The sequence below is a fragment of the Perca fluviatilis genome, chromosome 1 (genome assembly GCF_010015445.1).
Source record: "Perca fluviatilis chromosome 1, GENO_Pfluv_1.0, whole genome shotgun sequence".
Lineage (NCBI taxonomy): Eukaryota > Metazoa > Chordata > Actinopteri > Perciformes > Percidae > Perca > Perca fluviatilis.
Window position 1 is genome coordinate 47,650,686 of NC_053112.1, and position 23,288 is coordinate 47,673,973.

General features: G+C 40.5%; 1 protein-coding gene across 1 annotated transcript in view; it reads right to left on the bottom strand.

Annotated features, from left to right (window-relative positions):
- The window catches only part of sorcs3 (sortilin related VPS10 domain containing receptor 3), a 376,202-nt gene extending 356,799 nt beyond the window's left edge, over nucleotides 1-19,403 (bottom strand). Inside the window, exon 1 of the mRNA XM_039826137.1 lies at nucleotides 18,524-19,403. Coding sequence (XP_039682071.1) covers nucleotides 18,524-19,159 — 636 coding nt within the window. The 5' untranslated portion in view covers nucleotides 19,160-19,403. The remainder of the gene's footprint in view (nucleotides 1-18,523) is intronic.
- Between the last annotated feature and the right edge of the window lie 3,885 nt (nucleotides 19,404-23,288).

Sequence of the window (23,288 nt, forward strand, 5' to 3'; positions counted from 1 at the left end):
CTCAGGTCCTCTGACGCAAACCTCCTCTCCCCACCACTCAGGACCAAGCACCTTACCTGGGGTGACAGAGCTTTCACCATCGCAGCCCCCTCCCTCTGGAACTCCCTACCCATACACATCCGTGACTGTACTGACCTGGACAAATTCACAACACAACTCATCAGATTAGCTTTCCACATACAATAGTCTTACATTTATCACCTGATAGTTACTGGTTTTGTTTTTAATTGCTTTTAATATGCTTGTTTTATGTGTTGGTTTTATTGCTTATCTGTTTTTAATGTGATGTATGTGCTGGTTTTTTCTGTAAAGTGTCTTTGAGTACCATGTAAAGCGCTATATGAATAAAATGTATTATTATTATTATTATTATTATTATTATTATTATATATATCCATTTGCTGCATGTTTTTGCTACAGTGTTGTATGCCGACTTTTATTTAGTTGCTGCAAACAAATCACCCACTGGGGGAATGAATAAGGGAGCGAACTTTTTGACCTCGAGCTCTGGTGACGACTCTTAATTCATTGCGCCTCATTAGTTTTTTTTATGTTAGTGGCAGCTCACATCCATTAGCAGCAACGCACACTGACACATACATATATGTTTTTGCTCACACACATACTGTATGCACAGACAAGTGCACACTTCTCCAACATCTTAGCTATTGATCACCACAAGTGTCAGGCAACTGCTGTCTAACAGTACTGTGTCCATGCTCTGACACTTTTTGGCTAATGTTCTATCAGAATATCTGTTTAAATGTGAATATTCATGATTTTGTAATGTTTTTAGTTAATGGTGTCAAAATAAAGGGTAACTTCTTACCTGTTTTTAACGGGATATCATTTTAAACATTTACTTTAAATGTGTCTTTAAATTTGTCGGCAAAAGGAAGCTAATACCATTAAATTAGACGTGTGCTACCCTTGGTCGTACTCAGACTCCTCTATCTCCCCGCTGTAAAAACTCACTGGCCGCTGCTCATTTTTCTGGGCTAATAACTGTGATAACAAGTTGCTCAAATTAACATCAATGCTGTCAACATATACGGAACCGTTCTGTTCTTCACAATGAAATGGCATGCTTCAAAAACTCCAAAGTATGCACTAAAAGCTTCTTGAAGTAACTATATGTAACTTATAAATGTTTCTAAAACTGTGATTTTTCATCTGATGATCAGAAATGACTTGTAACAGCAAACAAGACTAACAGTGAAAAACATTTTTTTTTTATATAGTTTGTATTAATGCCTTTGTCCGGATCAGATTTTTCCTGTGAAGTCACAAAATGATTTACGGCAGGTAGACGGCGCTACAGTAACACATTCTGATGGGTCAAAGATTTTGGTGTAACACCAGAAAAGCCTCAGTAATACAGTAGGTCTACAGCACCGTGAATAAAAGACCTCTACGACAGCAGGTGTGGTAAAAACACTACTGATTTATCCCAAGGGGCCGCTAGAATCAACACAAACTGAAAGTTACATATAGCCTATAGCTTTAATCACCGCCCAAGCGTCGCCCAAGGGTACTTACTGTCACTGTTCATCAAAGTCACTTTCGTATACTAATTAGACATGTAAATGTCCATGTACATAAATAAAAAAAATCACATGTAGATTCGTTGATGTGTAAAAATTACTTCTATTGCATGATCAGCCAGGAAAAGCATGGCGAAAAGACTGGAAACAGTGTCAGACTGGAGGTTTACAGATACGACCAATAGCCGCGAACGGTGTCCAAACATGGACACAGTTAGGTTAGTTTCCAGAATCCAGAATTGCAGTCATACCCTGCAACAAACAGAGGCGTGGGAATGAATTCAGTCTCCTCTCATCTCCATACTGACAACAGACTGCAACTGCCTCATTCATCTGTGCATTAGCTAAACACACTTGATGACAGGTGGCAAAGGTTTTGTTGTCAGTTAGATCCTAGTGTCAGCTCCTTAAAAGTAATCATCAGCTAACAACATATTAAATACCATTTGGCAGATAGTTTGCCTACAGACAGAAAAATAGAAACCGCTCTGGTGCAATCCACAGCAACAGTCATGTAATAGCTTAACAAATACTACTTTTGTCCAACAATATTATTTTATTTATTTTTTAAAGATAAAAAAAAGGAAAATGGTGTGGCATTTTAGGTCTTTATTTGACAGGCCAGCCTAGACATGAAAGAGGACAGAGATGGGGAATGACATGCAGCAAAGAGCCACAGGTTGGAACCAAACCCGTGACCGCTGCGGGGAGGACCGAGCCCCTGCACACGGTGCGCATGCTCCACCAGGTGAGCTACCCAGGCGCCCCAATCTTTTTTTTAAACAAAAATTCCACTCAAGAACCAGTTGTCATGGAACCTGTCTTTAGACATCCTACAATAGACCCAATCACAATGTTTGTGTACAATAACTTCCGGGTAGAAACCCCCAGTATGTACAATTTAATGGGGCTCAGCAAACAGGGGCGAGGAATGACTAGATATACTCTCATCTCATTCATCTAAAATGAATGTTTGATGCTTTCATATGTCAACACTTTGACTAACATTAGGTTGGAGATCTAATTTCAGACTAAAGAATGACTCTACCCAAACTAGCAGTCAGTCTGACCAGCAGTGAGATGTTGCTGTTCCTAACGCTAGATTTGGTTTATCAGAGACGCTAGCAAAGCAACACAGAACATAAAAAAATCACAGCAGAAACGTCAGACGGGCGGACCTCCGTGTTTGACTATATATCTATAAATGTTACAGTTACGACTGAAAATGACTATTGAATGAATATTAAACAAGTTTGCAGATTTCACATACTGTATCTCCACAATTCAAATGGACTGCCATTTGTCTACCTGGACGTTTCTACAGTATATAGCATACCTTATAATGGGGCCTCAGTGGGAATCAAATGCCACAAGCTGGCAGAGTTAGTGTCACCTCTTTTCATTGAGTAACTAAGAGGATTGTTAGCGATACCTTTACCTCAGCCTATCTTACTCTGTACAGTTTTCCCTCCGCAGGATTATGTGAGAGCACTGTACTTTCTGTTCCAGTGGAAACTCCACCCTCGCAGAAAACACCTCTAAAAGAGCATGAGGATTAATAATTCATTGATATCCATGACCACTCACCCTCTCCTTTTATAAGGCTTATGTTAGCATCTTACCTTTTCAAACAACTCTATACGGCATCATTAAAGCCTGGAGGATGAGTAAATATGAGACAATTACTGTGTGTTGATAGAAATGTAATGTGGTTCCCATTCAAAGGAAGGAAGCGCAAAGCTCGGGGGGAGGAAAATGACTTAAAGCTGGTTGATGGATGATTTATTTAAAGGGCACTTTACAAGCCGAGTTCCACGCCACATACTACGGACGGTCAGAAGTTCAGTCACGTACGGCGGCCGCCGGACTGTTTTTTGTAGCTCGAGAAGGGTATTACCAGGAAATAGAAATCCCTGCCGCAATCATCATGAAGGATGCTCACACAATCTGTTTGGTAATGGGGGGATGTTTAAGCAGGTTATTACCATTAAAATCCAAATAGAAATAAAGCAGCAGACCTGATTGTGAAGTTAATGCAGCGTGGCCCCATTTTACAGCCACTTTCAATCTCTCATAGATAAACCACTAGATCACTTTAATTAGACAATGTGTTAATTGACTGCAGGTCCTGGGGTGTTATGTGTCAACATTAGTCTCCATCAGTGACAACCTCCCACAGGCACGACACCATTCACTCTGACAGAGAGTGAGATGCGATACTGAGAATGATTGTGTGTGTGTGTGTGTGTGTGTGTGTGTGTGTGTGTGTGTGTGTGTGTGTGTGTGTGTGTGTGTGTGTGTGTGTGTGTGTGTGTGCGTGCGTGCGTGCGTAGAGTGTATATATGTATGTGTGCAAGAGTGCGACCCTGAGTCTGTTTGCATGCGAACAAGTATGTCTCTGGGTGCCAGACATTTTGTGTATCTGTGATCGGTGGTGGAAGAAGTATTTAGGCTATGTATCATTATTCTCATTTTCATTGAAAAATATTCAAATAAAAAAAAAAAAATGTGAATGATGATAGTGTGATTTTTGGCGAGGATCTGTATCAAAGAAATATTTTTTCTTTAGTCTGTAGGATAGGATTTGTAGGCCGGGACATCTCTGCAGCACCACAATACTTCATTCAGAATGGTTAGACACATATTTTGCCTTTATTTGACAAATATTGCGCCCCGCCTGCGATTTGGATATTGCACTCATCCATAGGGCTGCACGATATGAGGAACATATGCGATAATTTATTTTATTTATTTATTTATTTTTTTGGGCTTTTCCCTTTATTGGATAGTGACAATGGATAGACATGAAAGGGGGGGAGAGATGGGGGATAACACGCAGCAAAGGGCACCCTCATATGCAATAATGTTGTTGAATATCACGATAACGATATTACTCACGATACATATATCAAACAGATAACAGATATTAAAATGTACTCAGTTCTGCCTTTCTGCTGCTTTCAGTATTCTTCTACAATACAACAAATTGCTTGTTGAATTTAAAACAAATAAAAATAAATTGTTTCCGACATTCTTTTATGGACAAATTGAACATTATATTGAATATAAAAGTCTTGTATTATATTGTGCTGCCCTACTGGTCCATATTGCGAAGTCAATAAAATTGCGATTGAATGATGACAACTATGTTTCAGTATTACATACAGCAATGATACAAGGTGCATTCGAGTAAATCAGTAACTTTGCATTTCCTATCAGCGGCGGAAGAAGTATTCAGATCCTTTAATTAAGTAAAAGTACTAATAAATAAAAATATGTAAGTACCATCAGGAAAACGTACTTAAAGTATTAAAAGTAAGAGTACTCAGTGCAGAAAAAACCTCACAGTTTGGACATGATCCAAACAGTTGTGTGTTTAATGGTATAATCATTTCAGCTGGACTTGTAAGCCGTTATATTGTTGGGTTGTTTAATTTATAATAAAACATTGTATTTTATAAACTGCATGTGTTTTGTGTGCAAAAAACTGAATGTGTAAAGTAACTAGTAACTTAAGCTGTCAGATGAATGTAGTGGAGTAAAAAGTACAATATTTCTCTCTGAAATGTAGCGGAAAAGTAGAAAGTGGCATGAAAAGAAAAGACTCAAGTAAAGTACAAGTACCTCAACATTTGTACTGAAGTACAGTACTTGAGGAAATGTACTTGGTTACATTCCACCACTGGCTGTGAGTAAGTGAAGACATACCAATGCACGGCAGGGACCGTGTCTGCTGAAGGAGGGCAGAGAAGAAGAGAGAAAAAAAAGCAAATAGAGAGCAGAGAGAGAGAAACACAGTGTGCGGTCCGTCGCTTCGCTGTGGTCTGACATTATTACGTGCTCATCGCCTGGCCGCTCTCCCCGGCTTGTCCGTGTTTGGGAAATGGCAAGGGACATCAACATTACAGGGCATCGCACTCGGCTCAGAAAAAAAATACAAAAATAAACGTGGATAAGGTCAAGATGCGCTGTGCCTCAGGGACTTGGACATCTCAAACTAAAAATCCTGATATTTTGTAAAAATCAATCCATAGGTGTTCCAACTATACCCCGCCCTGGTAGGTGGTCGCCCACGTTCTCTGGTTAACCCAGAAAAAAAGAAGGCATTTAATAGAATAGAAATGAAACTAAATTAAATCTGACAGTGGGGTGTACCAATGTAATTAACACACGTATCCTTCCGCACACATCTCTGTACGTCACACTCCCAGATAATGTCAGCACCCTTGTGCTGCCGAACAGGATCAGTGGCCAAGCGTGTGATTATACTCAACTCTCTGAAGTCGTAGCGAGGTGGCTCAGCGCCTCAGCGCCTCAGCCACCGTGGCAATCATACAGGAAACATAATGAGGCCATTAGGTTTGGCGAACGCAGCCTTCAAGCCTCTCGTCCGACCGGCTGGGTTCCTACCGAGCACGTGCTCACAGCTTCAACGCTTTTAGCAGCTCGATGTGATCCAAGATTGGCCGTTGTGCTGCCGCAGCCGATGCAATGCATCCTGATTGGATGGCTTCCTGAATGGCTTCCTTAATGTGGTAGTGTTTCCGCGCCGAGCGCTAAGAAGGGTTTTAATATTCTGTGACACTTTTAAGTGCATCCGCTGACCTTTAGCAGGCCTTATAAAATGCAATCTGAAATTGTGCTGACCCAGTTCTCTTCAGGTAGAAGGAAAGAGCTGGACTTTTGTGTGGTGCAGTCATAAGGGTTAGATCTTTTTGATGGCAGTATGCATTCTTTTGCTTTATTTTTCTGGTTGCATTTCAAATGATGTGGTTAGCTGTACAGATACTGCTGCCCACACACAAAACCTTTGTAAGCAAGCGCTGCTTTTTCATTCTGCAAGGTTAACATCTGCACTACACATTAAGGCATCCCAAAATATGACCTCACTATACATTATGTGACTCATTCTACACATAGAATGTTAAAGCTTAGGCATACAGTGTTAGAATTAGGTGACATAGCATGCTTTTAAAACCCATACTGCATGAAATAAAGAGGTCAGGAGTGAGCCTCAGCCCAAGCCCGACTGTCAGTCAGTATGCATTCTCCATTCATGTTTTGTGGCACATGGCTTCTTGCCACAACGTTATACTGTACTTCCAATGCTAAAAAACAAGGGACGGGCAACAAATTTGTAGACACTAATTAGAGCACAGAGGAGAGATCAAGGGATAAGGGAGAAAAGGCGCGCTGGAAGGGTTCCATTATTTATGATATTCTCGTTTTTTTCCCCGTCCAATTTCTTCCTCCAGAGCAGAGGGCCACCAGGGTAGCTGGAGGAGGGAAGGACAGAAACAACTTTATAATGTATTACCATCGGTAATTTAGGCTGAGGGGTGAGATGGGTTGATGGAAAGTGAGTGGGAACAAGACCTGCCCCTACATCCTTAAATCATATCCCCAGGCTGCAGAGACCATGGTTTGGAAATACTACACAAGGCTCTGTCCTTGGCTCTCTGGGACAATATGGATGGTGCACGACCATGACATGCAAATAGGCAGGTTGATGATAAAGTATTCTACATCATTTTTTATTTTTTTTTGCAGGACATTATGTTCTTTCAAAGCAGGAATCAATTATCGACTCCTGTTTTGAAAGACATTCTGCATCAATTGTTAGTATTCGGGTGTTTTATCTGACCTAGTTATTTCTGACAATTTGATGAACAAAAATGTGTGTTATGCTTGAGTCAATAAAACCCCAATTAACAAAACTGGTTAAGACAAATAATAATCATATTTAACATGACTATATGTAACTTTTTAGTGTTTCTGAAACTCTGTCCTTTTTCACATAATGATCATAAATGACCTGTAACAGCACTTAGCTCTTACCACAACTCTAGTTTGATATAGTTTTTATTAATGCCGTTGCCCGGGTCTGATTTTTCCAGCAAAGTCACAAAATGATTTTCGGCAGGTAGACGGCGCTACAGTAACATATTCTGATGGGTCACAGATTTCTTTGTTACACCGTAAAAGCCTGTGGTAGTATCCAGCCAGGTAAAAGGTAGCAGGAGATTTCTTTATATACAGAGGTGTTAAAAGTATTCACATTCATTACTCAAGTAGAAGTACAGATACTAGGGTTTGAAAAGACTTCTGTAGAAGTTGAAGTATCAACTCAAGCTTTTTACTTAAGTAAAAGTGTAAAAGTACTGGTTTCAAAACTACTTAAAGCATAAAAGTAAAAGTAATGTACACTGTAAACCCAACGTCAAGTAATTAAATAGATTATAGTGTATACTAAGTTTTAGAACAAGTTCTACTAACTTAATTTGTGTGTGTAACATGTTTTTTTGAGTATTGTTAACTAATATTTTTATTAAATGGAATATTTTGTGTATAAGTAAGCATCTTATAACTTAGTAAATGTATAGAATTGAGTAATAACATACTATTAAAGTTGTTATTTTATTGTTATAGGTATTAAAATAAACTGAATTTATATAGCACATGTTAAAATACAATAATCATTTTACCAATAGTTTTATAATATTGCAATGCAATGGTTATTGTACAAATGTATTATTTTTGCTTCATCAGTTATGTATATATTTTTTTTATTTGCACTGAGGATAATTGTTGGAGAGTTAATTACAAGCAGAAGGTGGCGAATTTGCACACTACACTGATGCTTTGAAACAGGAAGAAAAGTTTGACAACGGAAGGCGGGAAGCAGCAGAGAGGGTTGCAGAAACTACCCACAGCAATAGGCTCACTGGATTACTGTAAGTTTGAATGTATATTATTGTTTTCTTTTATACATTTTGTATGTGTTTGTCTCAGAGAGGCCTTCCAAGCCCCGCCCATGGCTTATCAGGGTTGTAGGGATTGGAACTTGTGTATAGGTGCTAAAGAGAGCGCTAGCAATACGTTCCAGAGACTATTTAGAAGGATTTGGTCCGCCAGCAACAGCAGCTCCTCCTCTAGAATAGACGATGATATAATCACAGTCATTCCGTAAAGTGGTGTTAGAAAATTGTTGTTAGTAGAAGCACTACAACACCCGTATGCGATAGTTAGTTTTTGTTGCGGAAATTCTGTGCACAAAGAGCATCGCCTCAAGTTCACTGCAAGTCTTTGTGTTTTTTGTGTGGTGGCCTGCTACTTTTCAAACGCCCTGCTGCATGTCTACATGTTACTTGTTTGTTGTAGATGTTGGTTAATCACTGCTGCTTTTTTACAGTAATGTTAATTTTGCTGTGTTGTACTTCATTATGGGGTTGGATATAACAGATTTATAATAGTTTTTAATTTGAATTTGTTTTGAAATGTGGTTGTGGTAATATCAATATTGTTGTTGTTTTCGACAGTTTAGTGTGGTCCAAATTTCCACATACAACATCATTGTTTTTTACTTCTGTTTGATCAATAAGTTTTTGCTGTATTGTCAAATATGTGTGTTTGTAATACTACTAATATTTTTATTTTGTATTTTGAAGTTGCCATTTGTGGCACTCGGCAGCCATAGTGTGTCTCCCACCAGTGACCCATGGCCTCTTTTATAGAGTTGGTAATATGGATAGTTCTCTTTTAAAGTGAAAATTGTGATTTTACCATTGCTGTATTTTGTTAGTGTGTGCAAGATTTCAATTTTTTTATAAGTGTTGTTGCTGTATTCTCCTTTTTTTGTGTTGTATGCAGAGTCCTTACAATCTGCCCCACTGCTATGCTGAGCTTGCCGCTATCTTCCGCTGTGATTATTCAGAGGAAGCATAAAATGGGACAGCAGATCTGCTATTACGATCATATATTACACATTTCATAGGTTGCCAGTAGAATTGACATTTTTGTTTTTTTGATTGTACTTTGTTTGCCTTGTTGTTGATTAGTGTTAAAGGTTATTTGTGACATATGTTGTGTTTTTTACGTAATGCATTGTTATCTTGGAATATTACCCACCTACTGTTTCTTATATTGTTTGAGTTGTGTTTTTTTCTTCATTGTATTTGGAAAATATGGTTGGTTGTGTGTATTTTTTATGGTGGGTGTGTCATTATTTATCGGTGGGTGTTTTTGTTTTTAGGTATTGCATTTGTATTTTGTTTTGTTTTTTTTTTTAATTTTTTTTGTATATACAATTTTTTTTTTTATGTTTATTTTTTATTTGGCGGCTATAAGCATTTATTTATTTCAACCAATCATTAGGTAGTTAAGTAACAATTAACAGTATTATATACTATAGCGATAACTACGTTCATCAGTTCAGCTGTTCTCTTCCTCTCTTTCAGATTGTCTTTGTTTTTTTTAGGTTTCGCTTTTCTGTACTTTTTTTTTGACTTGCTGCATATTTTACTACCTCAGTTTATTCTTTTCTTTTCTCAGTGTTTTAGGGCACATCTAGTTGTACAAGCATAGAGCCTCTTGGGTGTAGATGGTAATGTGTTGTATGATTAATTTATTAAATTATATATTTTGTATAAGAAGAAAAGTACTTATAGAAAATAGGTACTTATTGGGTATTCAGTCAGTAGATAGCATACGTTCTCTGTGATTAAACATTTTTATTTACATGTGTGATTTGTAACATGTTAGGTGAGTGGGAGCATTAAGTTTTTATTAGTGTTTGTGCTATTTTGGTTTTTTTTTTTATTTTTTATAATTTTATTTAATTTTTTTTTTATTTATATTATGAATTTATAAGGATGTGGGTTGTTTTTATATTGTATATATATGTGATTAATAAAATAATTGAGATAATTTGTGTGGGTGTATTTGTGTGTTTTGTAGTTATATTGTATATAGGATATTAATTATTAAAATTTTTTTATTTTTTTACGTATGTAAGGGGGAAAATGCCAATAAGGACAAAAGCTTAGCCCGCCCCACAGGGGCCTATAGTGCACTACCCCACCTCCACAAAACACATTTTTCTAAAGGCCATAATGACTATAATGATGTTATATTAAAATCATACCTACGAACTCAGAAGGGCTGAAAAAGGTGACACATCTCTGAGTCTGTGTTTTTCAGACAACGGCAGCTACAGTCTGGTGTTAGAGTCCTCTCCAGTGAAATACAGTCACACTTTTACACTGTTTAGCTGTCAGCATTTTAACCGTGTTCACTCCAGCTGCTAGCTAACGCTAGGCTAACGTTACCTGCTGTCAGGTGTTTGTTAACTAGCGTCCCGTGCGGCGATGTTTCAGTTCCCTCTAACGTCCGTTTTCGGAGCATCAGAGAGAAGCGCAGGCATCTAAGTGGCACTAATAAGGCACCGAAATGTCTATGTAATATGTCTATTTTATTCATAAAATAACTTTACAATGCGTGATGTGGTTGTACGTCAGTGGCCGACATTCAATTACGTCCCCCTTCCATTAAGCACCCGGTTTTTATTTCTTTTTAGTCCGTGTTTGTGTTGGCCTACTATTTTCTCTTACCTTGTCCCCCGGTACTTGTGTCAGGCATCCATGGTCTGGTCTTCAGCTCTAATTGTCTGCAACATGTGTGTTTTTTGTGCTGAACGACACTTTTACTTTCAAATGCCGCTATTGAAAGTCTGCATGTGTTCCTCCGGGCCTCAAAAGGGAGTTTAGGAATTTCAAACACACACAGCTCCATTGATGACTTGCCAGATATGACTGACCGGTCGCTGTGTGACTTCTCATGACTATTAAATACCACTCAAGTGGAGCACAATCTTAATTTCCTCCCGCCCCCCATCCCCTCTCCAACGGATGAAGGACTTCAAAGAGAGCGCCATGTGCTACGGTACATGAAAAAAAACGATCAAGGAGTGAAAGTGTAGCGCTCACCAGCTGAAAAGATGAGACTCTGTCCTGAACTGTCGACAAAATATGCCGATATTTATAGTCACAGTTTTCCTATAGAAACATTAATTATAGACGCTGCTGGGAGGAAATCTCAAGGTTCCCTTACAAGAGATGAATGTTTCAAGATCACACTAAAGGAGGCACTGCTAGTGCTATCCATTTTGTATTCAAGCTGTCAGTCACAATGCCATTATGCTCATGACGGCAGAGGGCGGGGGGGGGGGGGTATCAAAGCCTCAAAGAGAAAGTGTCAGGAAAGAAAGTGTCACTTTGCTGTAGGGATGCCTCATTGGAATTATGCCCATGAATATAAGAAATGACAGTCTCAACATTGTTACCTCTCCATTCCCAGTTAATATCTACGGTTAAGGCTTCGACATAACCTGCGTAAGCCTGAGGCAGAGACATGAAGACAGATACAAAGGGAGGCAGGGCAGCGGGGGCAGAGACAGCTAGTTGGACAGGTACAGGGAGACAGTGAGAGTGCATTAGCCTTGTGCACACGCCTCAGAGGACTCCTCGTTCCCCCCCAGGGAACCCACAGCAACGTCAAGTCCTCCCAGAGCTAGTCACAGTACAAGACACGGCCGACCAATCTGCCTGAAGTAAGACTGAGAGAAAGTCTCCAGACCAAAGAGGTTGTAAATGTATGGTCGATTTCGGGGCAGTCAACCAAACAGGGAAACCAGTCAGCCATCTGAGATTCATTTACATTTATATTCTCGGCGTTTAGTCCAACAGAATTAAACGGTTGAGCAGTTACTGTAGGAGCTTGGTATCTTGGCTTAAGGTCAGTGGAATGTCTGCCAGTCACTCGAGATTAGGGTTGGTTTTTTGCAATTTCCGTTTTTTCTTTCGAAACGGTGCTGGTGCGTAAACGGCGCCTGAACCGATACTTCGAAAAAATAGAAGAACACAAAACGACAGCTGCAACGTTAATTGTTGTCCTTCGCGTCACCGGGACCTGGTGAAATGACATCACGTAGTACACACTTTAGCTGCAGACTGTTGTACGTCCCAGTGAAATACAGCCACAGCTTAGTAGGGCTGGGCATCGTTCAAAATCTTTCGATACCTCAGTTTCGATGCCGGTTCCCTAACGCTACTTTTTTCGATACCATATGTTTTCAAATCCATTTCGACATCAACAAAAATACATTAAACACAAAACTTTTATTTTCCACCTTAATTGTGACGTTATCAAAATTAAAAAGTTCTGGTAACACTGCTCACTCAGCGTAACATTAATAAAACTGGTTGTGCTTTTGGATAGGGGTGTGCCAGTCAGATACTCAGGATTGGTATCAATCCCAACTTGGCCAAAATTAACAACAAAAGAGAAACCTTTTTCCCACAACATGAACATATTATAAATAATAAATAAATAAACAAATGACATTGTGTACAGGCTTATATTGAACTAACTAAAATGCAAAGGAATGTAAACAACAAAGACTTTTTAGTGCAAACTGCATAATGACACAAACCTTTAACAATAAACTTGGTGACTGCCCTGTTGTCAACATTGAACTAATGGAGAACTAACTTAAGTGCAAAGGAATGGAATTGTAGCTGAAAGGTGCTGTAGAAATAAAGTTGCCTTGCCTTACAACCTCTGCCTGTCAGTCAGTCACCAGGGCATAGAAACCACTGCTGTGCCTGCTTGTCTCAGAGGAAGTGTAATGTCATCAGCACCGTCTCCATTAATATCGTATCGCAGCAAACGCTGTCTGCGTGAAGTTTTGAAAAACTGTAACTGCACTTGAAGAGAGCCGACGTAGTTTGCTCGAGTTTACTCCGTCCGCACCTCTGTGCGCGTGTGTGTGTGCGCGTGTGTGTGTGCGTGTGTGTGCGTGTGTGTGTCGGAGCTTTGCTCTCTGTCAATATGCAGAGAGGACAGATAAGCTTGCGCTTACGTGCTCTCAGGTACCGGAATTCGAAGTGAATTGGTCCTCGGTAATACCGACATAATTCAGTCGGTACCCAAATAAGTACTGAGTTCGGTACCCAACCCTACACGGTACACTGTTTAGCTGTATACCGTTTTATATAGGCTTACACACATGAGAACCACTAATCTATATGCGAAATTCCCTGAATATTAGTGCAGATTCCCTCTTGTTAAGACGTTAAGAATGAATTTGCACAAAATGATAAATCGCCTCATTAAACCTCTCCCCGTGTCAGTATATCTAAGGAACTCCTGCTACGGCGTGTGATTGTAGGCCTAATGTTTTTAAGCTAAGCAGCAGCGATGGTTATGGCCGCTGAGTGGAAGGGAGACCTCCGGTTAAACCATAGCGATCATGCTACTCAATGTTTTTCAAAGGTTGGCTATCACTATGTTACAAAGGCAGTGATATATTATCCAATCCAATCCACCTTTATTTATAAAGCACATTAAAAACAACACTGTTGGCCAAAGTGCTGAACACAGTCTATAAATAAACAATAACATACAACAGAGTCACAACACAAAATAATAAAACAATAAAAAATAAATGCAACAATACAAAACTCAAAGTCAACCCTCAAACTGAGTAAAAAGCCAAAGAGAATCAATGAGTTTTAAGACGAGATTTAAAAACAGGAAGAGACTCGGTCAGGCAGCTCATTCCAGTCTCGGAGCTGCCACGGCAAACGCACGGTCACCTCTGGATTTACATTTGGTCCTGGGGACGACCAGTAGTGCCTGGTCAGCCGACCGGAGCAAACGAGAGGGGGTGTAGGGCACGAGCAGATTAGACAGGTACTGGGGGGCCAGGCCATGCAGACATTTAAAAACAAATAACAGAATTTTAAAATCAGTGCGAACATATTAGACAAATGTATGGCCACCGCTTGTAAACCCATTCGTATATCAGGCATTTGCAGCCTACACTGTGCATTTGTTTTAGTTCTTCAGTATTTCCATGAGATATTAAACTGCTTGCATTAATGCAACCCTTCTTGGCTTAGTTTCACCAAGATACAGACAATATTGGCTTGGTACAGAGAGCTTCAGGAGCTGCGTGAACTTTTAGCTAGCTAGCTAGACTATGACTTCATCATAGATGAACAACCAAATTAAGACAGTTCTGAAAACCTGTTTGGATTATGAGCTGCTCATAACATTTACCACAAAGCACAACGCATGATGATATACATGGCAGTGAAAACCATAGGCAGAGATTAAAGTTGATTCAGCGACCTACTCTTAATTTCGCTGACACACTAGCGCCTGTACCCGGTACGTACGTTTTGACAGCTAATGAAGTGATATCAAAGAACCTGAGCAAAGAACACAGCCTGAAGGTACCAGAGAAATGGTACAGCCCAATGGGGAGTGAGGGATTATTTCCTGAATTGTTACAATTTTGGATAGACTAACATTATATTTTATTAAATTTTTTTTAGTACCCCCCAAACTATTATTTTCATCCCTTTTGGGAGGGTCCAAGTCTCATCTAGGGGGGCCCCCCCCCCCGAATTAATATGTTGGTTTAACGTATATGCCAAGTGCCAGTGTTTTGATTTAGTTTAGTTGACTGTTCTAGTTCTTTCTTCCCACAGAGGCATGCTCTGTCCCCGATGTCAGACCGCTTTGCTTAGCTCTGCTCTGATTGGTCCAGCGTGAGAGCAGATTGACTCTCAGTCATGTAGATCACAATCACCTGAGTGATGAATGTGTTTTTGTATTTATATTGCTAGTTCTGCTTTGGGTTGGTGATCTGATATTGCCCGAAGAAGCTCTCTGTGTGATCGAAACTTTGCAGAGTTCAAATTGCTGGGAGCTTTTTGTTTAACACAGTGTGTGGAGCTTCTTCCTAAATTCAAACCCTAATTCTTTTTTCTTTTTTTTTCCAGCACCTGAAGAAGTTTATTTGGATGTTACTCACAAAAAGAAATTGGGTTTTGAATGACAAGGCATTTTTCGGTACTATGGAGGTAATTCGGTCGGTGCCTTAAAAGTATTGGATTTGGTACCCAGCCCTACTCTCTCTATTAAAGTCAGATAAAAAAAATAGCGTAGCGTATAATGGGCTGTGAATAGACCGGGAAGGTTAAGGTGGCTGAACCAAGCTGGTCATCCATCCAACCAGCTGGTCACTCCGTTAGCCAGCCACTCGCTCTTCCTCTAATTTAACTACTGCTGCAGTTCAGTTAGAGGACTTCAAGCTCAATCTCCCCATCCTACCACTCCATTCATCACCAGAACAAGCACCAACAGCCAATGAAGATTAAGTAGCAGATCTCCTCTCTTGAGGATGCTCTCAAGGCCAGGCCTGATTTCCCTTCTTCTTCTTTTTTTTGCCACGAAAGAAAGAAAAAGGTCTCAGTCTGCAGGATAATTAATAAAGATTTAAAGCTGAGGGGCAGCGGCACAACATAACCTCCCTCGCCCTCTCCATCCATCCAGCACACACTCATGCAGTCAGACGCACACTGTGAAGGAATATGCGCGCACACAAACATGTTCCCCCTCACAGAGCCTCAGTCTTCACTGCGGGATAAAAAACAAGTTCATGCACCATGTCATAATCAGCTCAGACAAGGCTGAATATGTGGGATTTTTTTTTTCAGATGGAATAAAGCGAGAGGAACAGCCACAACAACAAATTAAGCTTGTGAAAGCACAAAGAAGAGCCCATCGGCTCCCTGAGAGCTTACATGGCTGTGTAAATGACTGATTCATTTTGTCTCATTATTCTCTTCCTACGAGGGCCCCCTCGTGTAAGATGGGGCAGGAGTTTTTATCCGTTTCGGATGCACAATAGGCTGGAATGTGGTCAGTGTCAGTAAGTGGGACTATTCAATGCTGCTGTAAAGATGTACACGTCATGGCAGCAGGTTGCCTCTGTCTTTGACCTGAACAGTTATGTTGTGACACACAAAGGTCTGCATGTTGTCCTTCTGCACTCAGAGAGCAAGGGAATCTATTAAGATTACAGTTTTGATTTTATATATAAAATCAAAACTGTAATTTTTATTTATATATATATATATATATATATATATATATACACATGGGGTGGGAAGTCAAAAATCGAATGTATGGTGATTTATTTTGCTGTGATTTTAAATATTTTAAAAATGATTGTTTTCCCTAGAATCAATATTTTCTTTTTATTTTCTACCAATGATTCACATTAATGTTTTCTGTTTACGGTACCGCTGACGGCGACTACATCATATCTGTTTCCAGCAAAACAGAGTGAAAGCAGAAAATTCAGAATATCCATGTCGTGTTCTTCTTTACAAATGAAATAAATGTCAGACTGACTGACGTGTGATGTACACTTTTTAGAAAACAATCAGTTATTAGAAATATCTCATATATTGTCTCTATTCAAAGAGACAATATATCAAATTATGTTTTTGTTAAAGAAGAAAAGGAAAATAAGCAATACTCAATACAATCGAATCACAATACTTCTAGAATCACAATAAATACAAATAGCAATACAAATCGAATATATATATGTATATTTTTTCACAGACTCTTAAATTGAGCATTGAGTATTCCTGACGTATTTTTTAAAAAAAAATAGAAATTGGGCGAATGTTTGCAGTTTGTGGAGTCAGGTGTCTTCCACAATGTAGTACCATGTTCATCATCAACCATGCTCTTGAATGACTTCCAATCATCATATCTATAGGTGTAATTTAACCCCCAACACCTAATAATAATTTCCTTTACATTATTCAAGAGATTTGCACCATAAATTAATACAGAAAACTTCAACAGAAGGCAGGAAATGAAGTGTGTGATATGCTGATTAGACCTCTGCTCAGGTTAAAGGTGGGCCAGAGCTCAGATGGGAATGTATTATGTCACAAATTCTTTCTACCAATAAGAATTATACAGCTGTCATTTGTCCCGCCCTAACAGGTGCACTAGCACTAACAAGGGACTCAGGAAGATATCAACTCAATCAGTCCTTACACACCCACACAGTCCTGGGAAGAGGCCCAATCAGCCACATTAACTGAAAACACCTTTAAATACATTCTGCTCCGCCCATTCTGTGTCCCCAGGTGTGGGACAATTGACTTATTACTTATCGATGAGAGTGTCTCTCAGTAAACCAACGTGTCACTTGTGCAACATTCTTTTTTTAATGTCTGATATTTTCCAACGCACCTGCACAGAATAATTGTTGTGCGAGTGGTTTCCTTCAAAAAGCAAATGAATGTTCTGAAATTGTGTTAACTGATAAATTAAGTGGTTAGAATAAGAAAAGAAATCCCTTAATTTCTATATGTTATGTCCATGCGGTCATGCTCCTACAATTCAGTGCAGCATTTAATCCCTGAGCCATGCCATTATAGGCACCGTTGTTTCAAGGAGGCACATCTTCTGGATGGAAGATAGACCCCACCTCCAAATAGTGAACACCCCCTGTCTGCTGTAATGCATTCAGGGCTGACACCTTTGCATTCGCAATATAACGACTGTATCACACTTCACCTACTATATTTTTTTTGAAAGAAAAAGGTCCAAAAGAGTCAGTAAAACTGAATGAATCCATTCGTTTTTTGTTTTTTTTAGGTATTCAGTAAACCCCAAGATTCAGGGGTAGCATGAGCTGTCACACAGAGGAGAAATGCATACAGTAATCTGAAGAATTGAAGGGCTTATTGGAGATTGAGCAATAATTTATGACTCCCTCCTTCCCCAATCAATTAGTTTAGATGAAAAACCTCGCAACGTTAGGGAGGAATGAATCATGCATTAGCATATCTAAAATTCGGAGCAAATAAATCAAATATTTCCTACTGAGGCTATACATCACGACAAACTAAATATCATACTCAAACTGCACCACTCAGACCACGCGCAGAGAGAGAGAGAGAGAGAGAGAGAGAGAGAGAGAGAGAGAGAGAGAGAGAGAGAGAGAACAGCACAAGGAAGACCAAAACAGAGAGAGAGGGGTTTCGTGCGTAATTTTCTGGAAGAGTCAAAAGGTCGCGACCGAATACATCTCACACTCGCTGCACAAAGTCTGGCATTTAGGGAACAGTGTGCACCAGTGCGCATCTGTAGCTTCTACATGCACCTGTTAACAGTTGAAGCACAACTCCGCTGCACGAAAGAGCGCAGAGTCTCCGCTCATCACGGAGTTAGTTCACCCAGCGGCTCGTGATGTGGACTGAGTATAGTCGGGAAAAGCAACATAATATGCGGGGAATTAGAGAAAAACATGGTTTACTTACGCTGCTGTTTTGCCCCGACCAGTAAACCACCGCGTGGTTATGCGCAGAGTCCCCCGTCAGAGAGAAAGTGCTGCTGCTGATCTTGGGCTCATCCTGCCGGTTATCCGCTCTCCCCCCTTCATCCCTGTTCCATCTGAACTCGGACCTGCCCTGCTTGGCTCCGTCAAACAATGAGCCCCGATCCCCCTCCGGAGCGCGCGCATCCACGCCAGCGCGGCCGCTCCGCCAGTGCTCCAAGTCGCTGAACTCTGCAAACTCAGGACCGCTTCTCTTCGCTCTCTGTAGCGCAGCATCCTCAGCCTTCTCTGGCTCCCCTGCCTCATCGCTGCCGCGGTGGCTGTCTTCCCTGGACCCTGGTGCATCTTCCTCTGCGCTAACTCCATCGCTGTCGTCCTCCACTCCCGTATTTTGCTCCCCGAGTTCCCTAAACTCTACTCGGATGTTTTTTAGGGTATCCGGCTCCTGTGTCGGGTCAGTGCGCATCGCCAGTAATTCCTCCAGGTGAAGTTGAAGTGGCGACGTGCAAGATGCGCATGTTATCCCCGCCGTGGCATGTTGTAGGGTATGAGCGGCGATCATCACCCAGATACCCAGAGATAAGTGCAAGCCTGGGCACAAGCCAGCCCAAGTCTCCATCGCTGCCTGGCAGAGATTTTGGGTTGGGGGGGTAAAGGAGTGTTGTACACCTTAACTCCCTTTCTCTTAGGTCGATATGGAATAACTGACGCCTCGATTGTCCGCCTGGTTGTTTGGGGAGGAGGGGGGAGAGAAAAGTGCTCTTCAGCGAAACTGTTCACGTCCAAGGATCTTTGGTCGGGAAAGCCACCACACAGGAGGGAGGAGCTGTGTAGCAGCCAGCTGCCGAGTTTGCGCCCGGAAGAGAGAGAGAGAGAGAGAGAGAGAGAGAGAGAGAGAGAGAGAGAGAGAGAGAGAGAGAGAGAGAGAGAGAGAGAGACGGACAGACAGAGACAGTGTTTTTGTTTTTTGTTTCTTACACGATTTTATATTAATATACTGTTGTTTCTTTATTGACCCTAATCACACACACGTAGTCTTTTTTTTCTATGATTTTCTAATGTATGTATTTTAGTTTACTCAATGAATTGTGTATATTTTTTTCTTATCTTATTATTATTATTGTATTGTATTTGCCTTGATGCTTTAGCAGTATTGTTTCCCTGACATTCATGCCAATGAAGCAATTTCAATTGAATTGAGAGGGAAAGAGAGGGAAAGAAGGAGAGAGAGAGAGAGAGAGAGAGAGAGAGAGAGAGAGAGAGAGGAGCTGTCCGCGGTGCTGAGTCTCTCTTAGATCTTAGCAGCGCAAAACAGTCTCATGGACTAAAACAAATCATGAAACATACAGGCGTACATTAATGCCATTTTTCTTATAGTCTTATCGTGTGTTTTTCTTTGCAGTTTTCTAATATTACGTATTCCAGTCTTAGCAGGATCACCCAGGATTGACGCAATTAAAATAACGCAGTGGATAAATGAAATACAAACATTACATCACACATAAAATGATCAGATAACAGACACAACAAGTCATATAATATGCAGTGTTTTATATAGAGCTTGATCAGACTTGCTCTTCTGTGTCACAACGCAACAGTTTAGTGGGGCGACGAATCCACTTCTTGTGTAACCTTTGCTGACTTGTATTCAACCACAAAGTGTATTTTCTATACACTGCAGAGGCACCGTTGTTCAGTCCGGAGCTTAGCACCGCCCAAGATGATTCTGATTGGTTTAAAGAAATGCCAATAAACCAGAGCACGTTTTTCTCCCATCCCGGAATGCTGTGTGGACTAGCCAGACCCTCCTTTGCAGCACTGTGGAGGAAGGTCTGGCAATGCAAGACTATCATCATTATAATAATAATAATAACAATTAAGCCAATTGTAAAGTTGCAAAATAATAAAAATATGATGCATTTCCTGATATACAGCCCTCCAGACAGAAACCAGCATCCTCCACTTATGTATTATTTTACAAATTATATTTGTCACTTCTGTCATTGTGGTATGCCAACACACAGCATGCCAATCTTCCATTCTCACACCAAACTCAACATAAGAATGAGGCAGGAGCATTTCCTTCGCTGTAAGAAGACTGGGTCAGCCTGACGGGGGCAGAACACTCACTGATGGATTGGGAAGAATTGGCAGGGAGTTGCACCACTCCTCTGGGGGAAATAAGGCAGCGCCTAGAGGCATACGAGAGAGAGAGAGAGAGAGGGAGGGAGGGAGGGAGGGAGTGCTGGGATACAGTGCTGCTGCGCTCTGCGCATCAAGGACTTAAAGCGCAGATGACATGGTGATATAAAAGCAGGAAGTGTGTGTGTGTGTGTGTGTGTGTGTGTGTGTGTGTGTGTGTGTGTGTGTGTGTGTGAATGAGAGTTTGTATGAGTGAGTGAGTGCCTATGCCTAAGTGCAGCAGGGTTGTTCATTAGTGATGTGTCGTGTTGTGCCCTTGTCTATCAACTTGACTGCCCACAAATTGCCCATCAGGGAATACTTAGGGGACTGGTTCTGAATTTCAACAAATTTCCAAACATATCAGTGTGAAAAGGGGAAATCTGGGATTTATGGACTTCTAACTGCAGCTGCCGAACAACCAGAGACACTTTCTAGTGTCAAAATATCAGTTGGAGGGAACCAGCACAGTATCAGTATACAGAGATTCCTTGTTGCAAAGCAGAAATGCACACTTCAAAGTGTCTGAGTGTCTAGCCTATCTAAAGCGGACATAATCTATATTTTTTTATATGAAATGACAATTTAAAAACTAATTGACAATGTGGAAGTAGTAAGGGTGCGTTCACACCAGCAAAAGGTTATCCGGTGATTCTCCGCAGGGTTGTGTGACGGTGGGAGTGTCACTGAAACGGCTCATTTGTGTGACGTTGTGTTGTGTTCTTTAACCCCCCCCCCAACGTAGCACGAGTAGACTTTCTATTTCGCAATTAATGTTTCCATCGGGGGTTTATAAAAAAAGTGGAGTCGCCCCCTGCTGGAAATGAGATAGAATGCAGGTTTAAGGCACTTCCACATTGGCTTCACTTTTCAGACCCTGAAACTTTGTCCATTCTTTTTACAGTCTATGGTTCCAGCTATCATAACAGCAGTACTTGTGAGACATCTGTAGTGCTAAAGGAAATATTTTAGCCCTAGCAGTCATAGTAGTAGTCATGCTGTAGTATCTATATTATATGAAGTTGACGATAGTAATTAGTTATTGTTACCAGTTTGCAAGGATTTCACATGACCACAAGCAACATTAGAATTATACAGTAGTACTATATAATGTAACAGTACCATGGGATTGACTGTCAAACTGCAGCAGTATCAGAGGTTAATAGTCGTAGCCAGAGTGAAAAAAGCAGAGGGGGGGGGGGGGATGTTTTTTGATCATGCACAACAAAACAAAACATGCTGGAATGAAATCCCCCTTCCAACACCATGGATATAGAGCCACTCGACCAGCCATGCTAAAACACTTATTTATCAACTTCAATATTCAATGGAACATAATCTCAAAATGAAATAGCACAACGTGGTGTCAACACAGCGAAAAACCAAATACTTTCACCCAGGAAACACTCCAAACCACCATCTTTTTCCTAAGCTAGTCGTTTTGGTTCCTAAACTTAACTGTAATCGCAGCATGACGCTCACTTTTTCTGTCTAAACTCCACCACGGCCCCTGAAAGCACCGTCGTCTGGCGGTGCCTTTAGCCGGCTCACAGTCACCTATTGGCGGCTAAACAACTCCTGCTGGTAGCCGGCGTCCTGCAGCTCTCTAGCCGCTAAATACAACCAGCAACTGCTGCTCGGATTTTATCATTCTATTTTAGGTATATAATATAGGGCCTATTGGTAAAGTAGCATTGATCACTTTGAGAGGGGGGTACATTTTGTCCCCACCGGTGATAAAAAATAATTCCGCAGAGGCATGGATATGTAGACCAGAAAGGGGGAAATCCTACACATCCCCCCCCCCCCCGCCCCCGGAAAAATCACACCCTGGTTGTAGCCAATATGATCATCAGCGGATGTCAGCATAACAGTAGTAGTAGTGAAACTAGCAGCTGGTAAAGCAGTAGTGTCAGTAATATAGGTATATATAAAGTTTTAGTGAAATAATAATGCAAGTAAGAACAAGATTGGTAGTTTTAGTCGTTAGGGTATATTTTTAAAATTCAACTAGACTGGAGTGATAAAAGAAGCTGTGCAAATGATGGGCCAGAGCTGCCTTCACTCCAGGTTTCCCACAGCTGTTTATAGCTCAGGAGGACAGCCACCGCTTAATGAATGACAATCTTCACTAAGGTCATAAGATTCCAATGCTCTTATTAAATTGAACACATATTTACCACACATACATGGCCATATACAAGAAGTTGCCAGTTTTAGGTGCGTCTGTGTTGTGTAAGCGTAGCCAGAGCATCACAGATTGGAATTCAAGAAGTCTGCCTGCCTAACAGTGCAGGTTTATTTGCAGGGTGCGAGCATGTATAAATCAGGAAAATACAAATGTTGAAACTAACAAAAGAAAACTGGAGCAAAACAACGAAATCTACTTGACAAAATGAGACAAGCATGCATTTGTAGCAGCACAACTTCTAGTCTATAGTCATGTTTCCATCTAACTGTCAAGCGAATTTTAAGCAAACTTTTAAAATGTCGCAAAAAAGGAAGAAAAAAGAAAAGAAAATGGGAATTACAAGTGTTTCCATCAACTGGTTTAGAGCGAATGAACT